The sequence below is a fragment of the Panthera tigris genome, chromosome D3 (genome assembly GCF_018350195.1).
Source record: "Panthera tigris isolate Pti1 chromosome D3, P.tigris_Pti1_mat1.1, whole genome shotgun sequence".
In the NCBI taxonomy this organism is placed as follows: domain Eukaryota; kingdom Metazoa; phylum Chordata; class Mammalia; order Carnivora; family Felidae; genus Panthera; species Panthera tigris.
Window position 1 is genome coordinate 2,932,258 of NC_056671.1, and position 12,356 is coordinate 2,944,613.

Here is a 12,356-nt window from a genome sequence, read left to right on the forward strand (position 1 = left end):
TTCCGAAACTTGACATTGCATTTGGTGAGTCCACTCAGCTGTTCCCACATCTTCAGCAGAGCTGCCGGGTTGGTCAGACTACAGGGGAGTGATAGTCCCCAGTAGTATACACTTAGGGGCCTCATCTGTGGACAGCAAACTCTCTACATTTAAAGATGTTGTGCGACAAAGTTTTGTTTCAACATTGTGACTGCACTTGGATCGTACCATATACGGAAGATACAAAGGCTAGACTGTTACTTCCACCGCATGTAGGGAAAATGGCGCCCTCGCAGCATGGCTGACAGACAAGCACATTGATGCTACCTTTCCAGGAGACGTTGCGCACAACGTACGAACGCTCTGATTAAGGGCATAACCTAACCCAGAGCTTCTGTTTTTAGGTGTTCCAAAGACAACAACTTGGCAAATATACGAAGACTGAAATCCTAGCATCTCCGCCACTACATATCCAAAAGTTTAAGAAGGGACGGATCAAATAAGTTTACAGAATTCAAAATAACACTATAAAGGAATTGAAACTCATGATGTAATTAGAATTAATAAGTCAGTGCATAAGATTTCAGAATATAACGTCGAAACTCAATTGTGTTTTTACATATTAGCAACAAACAATTCAAAAGTAAAAGTTAAAAAGACTTTATAATAGCAACAAAGATAATAAAATCCCTAAGAATAATTTTTTTAAAAAAGGCATAAAGACCTGTACAAATCATTATGAAGATAAATGAGACTTAGATAAGAGGACAGATATATCATGTTCATAGATTTTAAGACAAATTATTTTTAAGATGTCAATTCTCCCTAACTTGATCTATAGATTTTATAGACTGACAAGGTGTGTTAAGTGTATATGGAAATGCAAAAAACCTAGGTTAGCCCACACAGAGCTGTTGACTCACACTACCTGATTTCTTGACATGCTCTATAAACCAACAGCAGGAGACAACGTGATATCAGCATAAGGACAGACGTATATAGATCAACGGACACTGGTAGATGGAAAGCTGATTTTCAGCAAAGCATTTCGATGGAGAAAGAAAAACACTTTCAACGAATGAGACTAGAACCACTTTCAGAAAGAAATGAATTTCCTCCCTATCTCATACCACACATGAAAATTAACTTCAGGGGCACCTGGGTGGCTCCGTCGGTTAAGTGTCCAACTTCGGCTCAGGTCATGATCTTGCGGTTCATGAGTTCAAGCCCTGCGTCGGGCTCTGTGCTGACAGCTCGGAGCCTGGAGCCTGCTTCGGATTCTGTGTCTCCCTCTCTCTCTACCCCTAACCCACTCACAATGTGTCCCTGTCTCTCTCAAAAATAAATAAACATTAAAAAAAATTTAAAACAACAACAACAACAACAACAAAAATTAATTTCAGATGGATTATGATCCTAATGAAAGAGCCAAAACGCTAAAACACTTCCTCCTCTGGAGGAAAAGAAATAGGGGAAATATCTCTGTGAACTGTGAACAGGCAAAGGTTTCTTAGGGCTCAAACATTGCTAATTAACCATTAAATAAAAATGGGTGAGCTAGGAGAAAATGAAAAGGTAAACCAGAGGAAATAGGAGAAAATATTCACATATACACATGTACCTTTTTTTTTTTAGTTTACTTATCTTGAAAGAGAGCACGTGAGCAGAGGAGGGGCAGAGAGAGAGAGAGAGAGAGAGAGAGAGAGAGAGAGAGAGAGAGAGAATCCCAAGCAGGCTTCGTGCTGTTGGCATAGTGTTGGATGTGGGACTTGATCTCATGAACGGTGAGATCATGACCTGAGCCAAAATCAAGAGTCGGACACTTAACCCACTGAGCCACCCAGGTGCCCCCGTATATACATGTATCGAATAGAAGATTTGAACCCAGGACAGATTAAAAAAAATCCTCCTACAAACCCGTGCTTCCTCCTGCTCTCCCAAGGATGAGACCACTAATGACGTCTCCGGAAACGGAGAGAAGCCACGTGTGTCCTAATCCTGTCTGGCTCCCATTCCTGCCACCTCCTTCCCTTGTTCACCTAAAACCGTTGACTTCTTTGACCTGAGGAAGCCCCTTTCTTTGGGCCTCTTTTCCAAAGCCACGTGAGCATACCATGTACCCGACGCCAGTGACAAGATGCACTCCAGTCAAACTCATGTAAGAAGATTCATCTCTCACCTGACTGGTGAAGAAAGGTGTTCCAGTTAAAGGCAGAGTTTGGTCCTGTCACGATTCCTGGGAAAGAGAAAGAAAGTCCATGACGATGAGGAGTAACGAGCTATTTTGTGCTGATGTTTACATAATGGTCTCATGCGTGGTTCTTACAAAGAACTCAACGTTCTGAGTGCTTCGTGAACACCTGTTCATCCCTCCAGCATGGGAGCCCACGGGTTCCCAACTAGAAAAGGTGCACCCCCTCGACCTCACCATCTGTTACTGGGCGGGACAGTCGCCAGGTCATGGAAAACGCGAGTCCCTAAAAAATGCATGCAAGTTACGGGCCTCTAAAACACAGCCCCCCTGTAGCAATTACATCTTAATCTAAAATTCCTGATCTCAACCCTCTCCAAATCACACATCCTGTTATCTGTATCATCGCCTCGGATGGATTTAAGTTTAACATTCTCGGAGTTGCACATCTTAAGATGTAGAAAATTCAGAGGCAACGCTTAACAGCTTATCTTGGTAACGGGGAGAATCTGACATTTTATGAAATGTAAGTTAAGTCATGTAACCCTGTCTGCAATGTACCTGTGAGACTGTCATCTGCCCTGAGCTATGCAGATTTACTCAGTTTTGTCCTACTTAATGAGCATGCATGCAAGCCTGCCCTGGGCACAGGCGCCCACGCACTCCTGGAAACCCTTAAAGCCTCGCCAGGCAGACTGACCCCTCCGGTTTATCCGGCTGGAAACTAAGGTTCACGGAGGTTCAAACGGTGTTCCCAGCGACTCAGGGCGTAGGGGGTGGAGGCTGCGTCCAAACCCATGTGTGCTTCAAAGCCGTGTTTTTGTGGTGCACCCATGTGCTCCCCGGGCTATAAATCAGGCCACGATGGAGGAACAGGGAGGTGTTAACCCCGCACCTGCCCTGACACTCACACGCCTTCTGTACATCCTGAGTCACGGCATCTCTTTTTAAAGTGGGAGTTCCAAGAAAGGGTTTATTTGATAAGTAATTCTTCTGCTACAAATGTCACTGAACCCCCTAGCGGGTTTATACCGTGCGGCTGAGGTGGGATTTGGGGGCCCCGGGCCCCTCTGGGGCTCAGCACCTTGGAAAACTCCTCACGAAACTAGAACTCGTGGCCTTGGCTGCAACACCTGTGCTGACCTAGGCTTGCAGCTACACGTTCTTTGGAACCGCTTCTTTCTGTGATTTCTGTTGTTTAAACAATAATACAGCGCTTTCGGGCGCCTGGGTGGCTCTGTGGGTTGAGCGTCTGACTCTTGATTTCGGCTTGCGTCACGATCTCACGGTATATGAGTTCGAGCCCCGTGTCGGGCTCTGTGCTGACAGTGCCGAGCCTGCTTGGGATCCTCTCCCTCTGCCCCTCCCCTGCTCTCTCTCTCTCTCTCTCAAAATAAATAAATAAACATTAGAAAAAAAATAAGACAGTGGTTTCCTCACTGTGTTTAGGAGATGCTGAGAGCTTCCTGAAAGGTTGGGATTGGGGGAGGGCAGGAAGCGGGGGGTGCACTTCCCCTCATCTCAACTAAAACAGACACACTCGGGTCTCCTGTTGTAAACACGCCATCGAGAGAGTGCACCGTGCTTCTGCTGGTGGAAAGTGTTAACTGAACTGCATTTTAAATGACTCTTTTATAAATGCTCTCATATCTGTCCTTCATCTTCGTGTAAGGAAATACCAAGCATACCCATTCTACTAATCATTATTAGGTAAGTCTAAGACACTGTATTCATCCACAAACACTTCAGGACAGGTCTCTGAATGGACTCATGTTTTAAAAATACGTACATGTTAAAATTCTTACCTTGACTCTGGACATAGATCTTACCCCTAGCATGCGGCTTTTGAAAAGAGAGGAGAGAGAAAACAGTGTAAATCGGATAGCCCGTTACAAACGTCTTTTAGAAGTGAAAGGAAGGTCATTAAAAAAATCGCCTTGGAAAACACCACAAAGGATCATCCACACAGATGCTCACAGACTAGTTACTTTCTAAAAGCAGACTACCTTCTGCCTTTAATGGGGTTAGCCCATTAAAACACAGCATCTTTAAGGTCAGAAGCACAAAGAAAGAGGTCCCTTAAATTAGGCGCAGTGCGTTATCACAATTTTCCAGTTACGACGTTAGTAGAAAAGTTACTGAAGGTCAGACACAGAACAAGCCAGCGGCAGAGCCCGTGTGGTGTCTGTCTACCTTGTGCCCTAGCTGTTTGGGGACACATATCCTTGAATGGAAACAATACACTCCCCAACCCCCACCTGTGGAGAAGATAAGAGAAGGGGAGGAAAGGGAGAGAAGGGGGGAAGGGAGGGTCGTGAGGGGAGGGGAGAAGCACATCCAGTATGTTGAGAAACAGGAAAACAGGCACGGTGGGGGGGTGGGGGCAGATTCTTCAAGGCGCGGGAAGGACTGGTCTCCGGGACCCTGTAAGGACCCTCCCCGAGTGCCTCTCTGACTTGGACCAGGCGGCACTTTGCGTGACGTGACGGAGCACGTTTGTACCAAGATATAAACTCACTACTCCTGGCGGTGTTTTCTGGTGGACCTTCAGAAAACTACTAGAGAGAAAAAGAATCCATTTCTTAAACTCATTTTGGATCGGTGGCTTAAATACTTTTAAAATCGAGTTTCGACACAAAGCGCGGAAGGCTGCGGGTCACGTAGGCGCCAATGGCCGTTTAGAACCTGATGGGAAGGTACGGTCTTTACCGGTTTGTCATGAGACCTACGCATCCCACCGGTGCATGAGGGGACCAGCCCAGCTCAGGAATGGTGTTCCCCCCCCGCCTGCATGTGGGTGGGTGGGTGCCGTCACCCCCAAGGTGACGTGGAGCCCGTGCTGGTGCGCGTGGGTGCGGACATACTTCCACCCACACCCTCAATCAGTTCTAGGTTTGGAAAAACTAGCCGACGCCAAAGCGGTCCCACCAAGGAGGCCAGTGGACAGGGAGAAGGGGGTGACCCTGCTTTCCACCCGGTGGATGGGAAGGGGGTGGGAGGCACAGCATCCCGCCGTCTCCAGGGAGCTGAATGCAACTCGGTACACAGACAGGAGACTTGGTGCTCTTTGCTTTGGTCCTGAGTGTTACGTTTTCTATCGAATCCTTAGAAGCACCCAAGGCCTCAAAAGCCTGGACCATCCTCAATTCTCCATAAAGCAGGGAAGAACCCCCCTTTTAAAAAGCCCCTAAGCAGCGCCTGGGCGGCTCAGTGAGTTGAGTGTCCGGCTTCGGCTCAGGTCTTGATCTCACGGTTCGTGAGTTCGAGCCCCGCATCGGGCTCTGTGCTGACAGCTTGGAGCCTGGAGCCTGCTTCGGATTGTGTGTCTCCCTCTCTCTCTTTCTCCCCCTGCCCCCGACTCACACTCTTGTCTCTCTCTGCCCCCCTCAAAAAATAAACATTAAAAAATTTTTAAAATAAAATAAAATAAAATGCTCTTAAAATAATAAACCATTAAAAAAGTTTAAAAAATTCTCCTCCCTACCAGTTAAAAAAAAAAAAAAAGTTAACTTTAATGGAAAAAAAATGGCTGCTAGCAACAATTTGAAATTAGAAATAGAAGTTCCAAGCCCTAAAATACTCCTTTTGTGTAATTATAATTTCACCGGAAGGCTGGAGAGACTTTTACTGGAGTATGGAGTTGCCTGTGGGTGCCTTCAACCAGCCCCAAGTCTAAAACCTTGGCTCGGAAAGCGAGGCTAACACGCTGGCAAACACAGACCAGCCTGGCATTTGAACATTAACGTGAACACCAGCGTTTGACAAAAACAGATTCAATATAATTCTACATAGATTTGATTAATTGAGGGAAGGCAAAATAGGGTTTTTGCCTTGCCACTGTTTTCATTGGAAATACGCTCCATCTACTGTAGAAATGCATAGGCCCAAAATGCTGCCTTCAAGAAAATTCCATCTGACACAAACAAAACTTAATTAAACTGGTATCCAAACTCCATAAGCAGAATGAATGGACTCTGTGTGGAAACTTCTGGATCTATCTGCTGGTCTTGGCATATATCTGAGCATTATTTCCCCTAAATCTACTAGACCATCAGAAAATAAGTATCAAGTCCTATATAGATGTTTAAACATGTTACGAATGGTATTTTAAGATCTCATCCTAGCAAGTCGAGAAAATGCAGTTACTATATATATATATATATATATATATATATACATATATATATATGAAATCTGGACCTGGGTTAGTTTTAATCTCTGTAATAAAAGAAATCTGGCAAAAGCCAACTGACTTATATTGATTTTGAAAAACATTATCTATATTAAAATGCTCTAAGTACAAATTAGCTTTCTTTTCTCAATATTTATTATTGTTTCTCTTGCCTTGAAGTAACACAAGAGTCAAAATCCTTGTATATCACTTCCCTTGCAAGATTAGCTCATTGATGCAGGAGATGAAAAAGAAGACTGTGTGTGAGCGTGTGTGCATGTAGGGGGTGGGGAAGTGTCTATGAGAAACCCATTACTTAATTTGGCCCATTACCAGGTATAAAAAGCCAGTGTCCTGTCGGATAGACACTTACAAATACACCTGACTTTCTAGCAGGTCCAAACGGTAACTGATGCCTTTTTATAATGGAATAACAGGCAGTGACAACAAACCCCCTGTTTTTTGATTTACATAACCTTCTCAAATCAAGCTCTCTGCAAGTAGAAACCACAGCAAGTATTATTTCTGAAATATACGCACAGTCTCTGGGACGAAATACTGATTTTTACTTTGAAATGACGACGTGACTTTTGACAATGGCTTCGTTAAAAGTGCTCTTCAGAGAGTTACAAAACTCATGGCTCAGAAGTGGAAAGCTTCAAAGTATACTTATGTTAAGAAAAATAAAAACAAAAACGCATAGGACTTGGGCTCTTTTCAGGGAACGTGGTTCTCTTCCTTTCTCCCTACGCTTTCCCTTGGAAATCAGTTTTTAAGCAAGGAAAGAAGATAGATGGGGCACAGCCTTTTCACTGAGCTCTTGCAACTGAACCAGACAAAGAGAGATTTTTCAAGAAAAGAAAGGATTCATGAATGGGGTGAGGAATATCTCTGAATGAAGACTGGATCGGGATCCAGTCCCGTGGGATCCAAAGCTAGCTGGCAGCACAGGAAATAGAAACGCCAACAGGAAAACCTGAAGGAAGGCGTCTTAAAAAACAAAAAACAAAAAAACAACAGTTAAATCTATGGAGTAAATAGATTTACTGGGAATCGTTGATGTGATTCAAAAGCTTCCCGGCCTTTCTGTTCCTTGGTGATTTGAGGAATTCTCAGCACTTCTGATCATTCCAGATGTCTGAGCCCCAGGTCATGATCGTGTAAAAGGTGCCGGGCGGGGCGGTCTACGCTCTGGAACTGATGCGTTTTCCATTCTTTGAGTTACATTAAAACTTTCCAATTCCCAGGGATCTCATTTGGGGAAGAAAGATGCAAGGAACATTTGCATTTCTATCGAGAAATCTCTGAGGAAAGCCAATCTTAATGGAAGTTATTAAAAACGATTAGCTTCCTAGGGTGTGATCAGTCCCTGGAGTTTCTGTTACAGGGTATTTGCAGGGAGGGCCACATACAAGTAGGGAGGGCGTCTAAGGATGAAACTGACGAGGGGAATGACTTTGAGTTTCCATGACAGTAGGAACCATAACAAAAGCTGTGGTCTGCATGGCTCCTGCGGCTGCTGGTGTGATTTTCAGAGATAATCAGGTACAGAGCAGTGGACCACGCGGGAAGAAGGGGAGAAAGCGTTCACAGGACAACATGCACTCAGTACATAGGTCAGCAATTAGTTCACACGCGGCTCATTCAGACGGGTGGGCACGAGGGAGCACCTCCATTGGCTTAGTGAGCTCACCTGTCCTGCCAGCTGCACAGGTGACAGCCCACGAAATCTGTCTTGCTTTCTGCATTGCAATTTCCAAAAGAATTTTGATGAGTATACGCACACACTGAAAGGAAAAGTACACTTTACGTATTGCCTATACCTAAACTGCTTCGAGACAGTTATTTTTCTCTGAGTGCCGAGGCGAGCCACAGAACGGTAAGCCCCAGCAGGCAGTGACGCACAGTCTCCAAACTAAAAAAAACAAAAAACTCCAAAATGTCAAGACACCAGAAGGCTTAGCTCAGTGCTAACCTCGTCAGAGAATCACATGGGCCATTTTGGTTATCATTGTGGTTTTTCGAATTCAAGAAACACTTCAAGCAATATTTATTCAAACTCAAGATGTTTACAAAACAGCTTATAAATATTAGAATTTGGAGAAAGTCCTTTCAGCAGAGAACTTCTTAGAGAAAGTGGGTTAAGAGTGCAGTTTAATTTTCTGTAAGCCTGTGGGGTTTTGGACCCAACAGAGACATATTAAACCCACGATCACTGCTTCCGTGGAGAGAAAAAACTTCCATTAAGATGTATACCTAATTTTCCTTCCTTCCTTCCTTCCTTCCTTCCTTCCTTCCTTCCTTCCTTCCTTCCTTCCTTCCTTCCTCCCTCCCTCCCTCCCTCCCTTCCTTCTTTCCTTCCTTCCTTCCTTCCTTCCTTCCTTCCTTCCTTCCTTCCTTTTTCGTTCTTTCTTTCTTTCTTTCTTTCTTTCTTTCTTTCTTTCGTTCTTCCTGTGAAATAGTCACACTTTCTGGTGAAAGTCTGGTGAATTTAGAGAAAGCATCCTTCACTTTTAACCCAAATTTGCATGCTGAAATGTGTATTACATACAGTAATAAGAAACCAACATTCTGTATAGATTAGCTTTACGTTTCCATAAGTCACACATCAAAGTTAGAGATGGGTAGTGAACCAAATTCCTAAAAACGCCACATCAAGGTTATAATTTCACAAACCAACAGAGCAGCGTTTTCCCAAAACACAACTGGCGTTGAACTCGTGTGATAAATATTAACGACACAGCGTGCAGACCCGGTAAAGAGCCCGCTGGGAGTGTGCCCTTCACAAAGTAGGCACGTTGTCACGTTAAGGGTGATTTAAACAACACTAAAAAATAATAACGATGAGCCCAAACAAAGGCATTTCCAATTAAAAGAGATAAAATAAAACCATCTTTATTGAAATCCAATCCAACTAATCTGTGTAGTCAGCCAGAGATAGATAGGGGACCATAAACAGCCTCCAAAGTAGTACCCTGGCTTTCCCAGAGGGCAGGAAGGGACCCGGGGCTGGCAAAATACACCGTTCTGGATACATCTCCGTTAAGATATCTCCCACTCCCCAAGGCTGTGCGAGAGTGTGTCTTCGCAATCTTGAAAAAGCTCATCCCCCACTTGTATGTACAGGGCTGGGCTGACCAACCAGCCACCAGACACAGGAGACCAGGGCACTCTTGAACAAGGGCTGCTCTGAACGGAGATGTGCCCTAAGTGCATAAGGCGCAATGAGGTTTGAAGACAGTACAAAAACAAACCAGGAAAAAAGTGAACTATCTCATTCGTGATTTTTATATTGATGACATGTTGAAATAATAAGATTTTGGAGCTAGATGATGTACAATAAAGAACTTGGCCTTTGCATGTGACCTCTGGGAGATAATCTACATGATACATGATAGGAGTGTCTTTGTTTAGGGCAGGGCCAGTCACACCCAATGGGCTTAGGGTGGGGGCCGGCCATGCCACAAAGACCAACCGGGTCATTTAGGGTGGGAACTTGGAGTCAAGTGGCATCTGTCCACTTTGAACACTGGATTCCTGCACATGAGCTGTCAACCACCCAAACCTACAGAATGAAGCTCCAATAAAAATGTTGGACCTTCAACTTGGGTAGCTCCCTGGGTGGCTAATGCTCCATGCACATTGTCTCAGGTCAATGACCAGGGGATGGAATGATTTGACTCCACGGGGAAGAAGGCAATGGCACCTTGGCCCTACATGGCTCTTTGTTTGGGCTGATTTGAGCCTGATAAAGACCAACCACAAGAATACACCACAACCACGAGTAGAATAACGGTCAGTGAGTTCTGTGCAATCAGACGCAAATGCCACACATCTTTCTAATCTGAGATTATCGGAATTTGATTCCGGTTTGATAATAATTAGGTAGGATGCAGTAAACAACAACCCGAGTCAAGCCTGCTCCTGAAACGAAGGGACACAAAATTAAAAACAAAAGCTGTCAATTCAATAATGAAGAGTCAAACATAATTACTCAAAAACCGTATCTCTGTTCAGAAGACCTAAGTAAAAAATCATCTGTACAAAAATCCATCTAAAATAATTATACAAACGCAGCTGAATAATGAAGCTTTACATTATTTATAGGTCATTTTTTTTTATCTGTAGAAACTGATCAGATGAAGTATTGAGCAGAACTTTACTGAAAAATCATCCACCAAAAATAGCACAAAACACTGTATTAAAAACACAGGTTCATGTTCGAATTTAATAACTAACCCCCACCACTTTAAACTCTAAAACGAGATGCCTCCTTTCTTTAGTATCAGCTTTTATTATACGGTCTCTTATATCATCACCCCAGACTGAACATTTGCTTCCTGTTTGGTTTAAAAACAAAACAAAACAAAACAAAACAAAACAAAACAACAAAACAAGCTTTTTGGTTATGCTACTTGCAAGAGACTCTTCTGAAAACAAAGACCACTGACCTGGGATTACAGTCCCTCTGGTGTGGCCATCTCCGTTTGAGAACGTGAGTGGTCTCAGGTGAGCTCCCAGACACAAGCTGTCCCTTCTACGGGCACGTCTGGGGCATCATCACCCCTACTGCCACACCCACCCAGACCGTGGCGGCTCTGTGCATTCGGTGCGGTCCTCACCACATAGGAAATTGGACTCACATAAGAATAACTGTCCCACTTGTCAGTTATCAGTGTGACACCAGTGACTCTCGGCTCTGTATCTCCAGCTGCGCCCTCTTCCCCGGGACAGCCTCACACCGCGGCGACGCTCCGGATATTTACGACTGAGTCCCATATCTGTCTCAGATTCAGCGTGCCTGGGGCTCCCATTTCATTCTCCTTCCTTTCCCCATCCAAACTCCTTCAGTCGAGCTCGTCCAGAATTTGTTGATAAAAATCTTAAATCACGTTAATATTCTTGAGTCCCGCTTTACTCCTTCCTTTCATGCTTCCCACGGTCTTCCCACACAAAAATTTGTCCAGAACGTGGTACGTAGGTTTAAAAAAAAAATCATTATCAAAGTGCATTTGTAGGTAAAATGGCATACATTTGCAGGTGAAATGGCGTGATTTTTTTTAATATTCCAGAAAATAAGTGTGTGCGTGTGTGTGCATGCACGTGTGTGAGAGCGTGTGCGTGTGTGAGAGTGTGTGTGACTGTGCATGTGCGCGTGTGTGTATGTATGTGTGCAGGCGCATACATGTGTGTGTGAGTGTGTGTGCAAGCGGGAAGAATGACGGTGGATAAGTAAGCACTGAAGGGTGTAAGCAGGTGGCAGGTAATGGGAGTTCACTCTTCTATTCCTGCTGCTTTTGCTTGTGTGGAAATTTCTACATTAAGAAGTTCTCAAGAAGGGTCCTTCCTTGGTAAATCCAATTCAACAAGCGTGTACTGAACACGAGGAGGTGTGACCCCTCTGGGGACGCACTAGTGATCCATACTTTGTCCCCGTCCTCAGGGAGCTCACAACCACACAGGGCGAAGGAGAGGACCGGCGCTAAGTGCATCCTTCCTTGTGTCCATGCCCTTGAAGCCCCTCCCATTATGAGGCAGACTCTATCTCCACTCCTTGACTTGCTTTGGCCAAACATTAGGCAAGCATCAGGTTGAAAGCTTTCACACCGGTGCCTGCTCTCTCCTGCTGCGGAGCCTCATGGGGGACAGCAGACCGGGGGGGGAGGGGGGGAGAGGCCTCAGTTGTCCTCACCATCCTAGCGAAGGCCCCAGCCGTGTTAGCAAGGTGGCCACCCCAGACTACCCAGCCTGGCTGAGCTGACCCAGGCGACGCAAAGAATAAATAACGAGTGTTTGATCTAAGGCGCTATGTTTGGTGTGGCTTGTTATGTAACAAAAATTAACACGTATCGTAAAGTGAACACATCTCTACTTAGGGTCAACGGACAGAGGTGACATTGGAGATGGAGAAGCTCGGGGTGGGGGGGGAGGGCTACATACAGATTCACAGACCCGGAACATACGCTTCAACAGGTAGAAGCTTCCTTTCCTGTCTGGCTTAACAGAAGACAGGCG

General features: G+C 44.8%; 1 protein-coding gene across 5 annotated transcripts in view; it reads right to left on the reverse strand.

Moving 5' to 3' along the window:
• GLT1D1 (glycosyltransferase 1 domain containing 1) overlaps positions 1-12,356 on the reverse strand; it is a 90,687-nt gene that overhangs the window by 39,021 nt on the left and 39,310 nt on the right. For all 5 annotated transcript variants that reach the window (XM_007090037.2, XM_042962327.1, XM_042962329.1 and 2 more), the window contains 2 exons: positions 3,976-4,012; positions 2,159-2,215 (listed from right to left, as the gene is read on the reverse strand). In XM_007090037.2, coding sequence (XP_007090099.2) covers positions 2,159-2,215; positions 3,976-4,012 — 94 coding nt within the window. The remainder of the gene's footprint in view (positions 1-2,158; positions 2,216-3,975; positions 4,013-12,356) is intronic.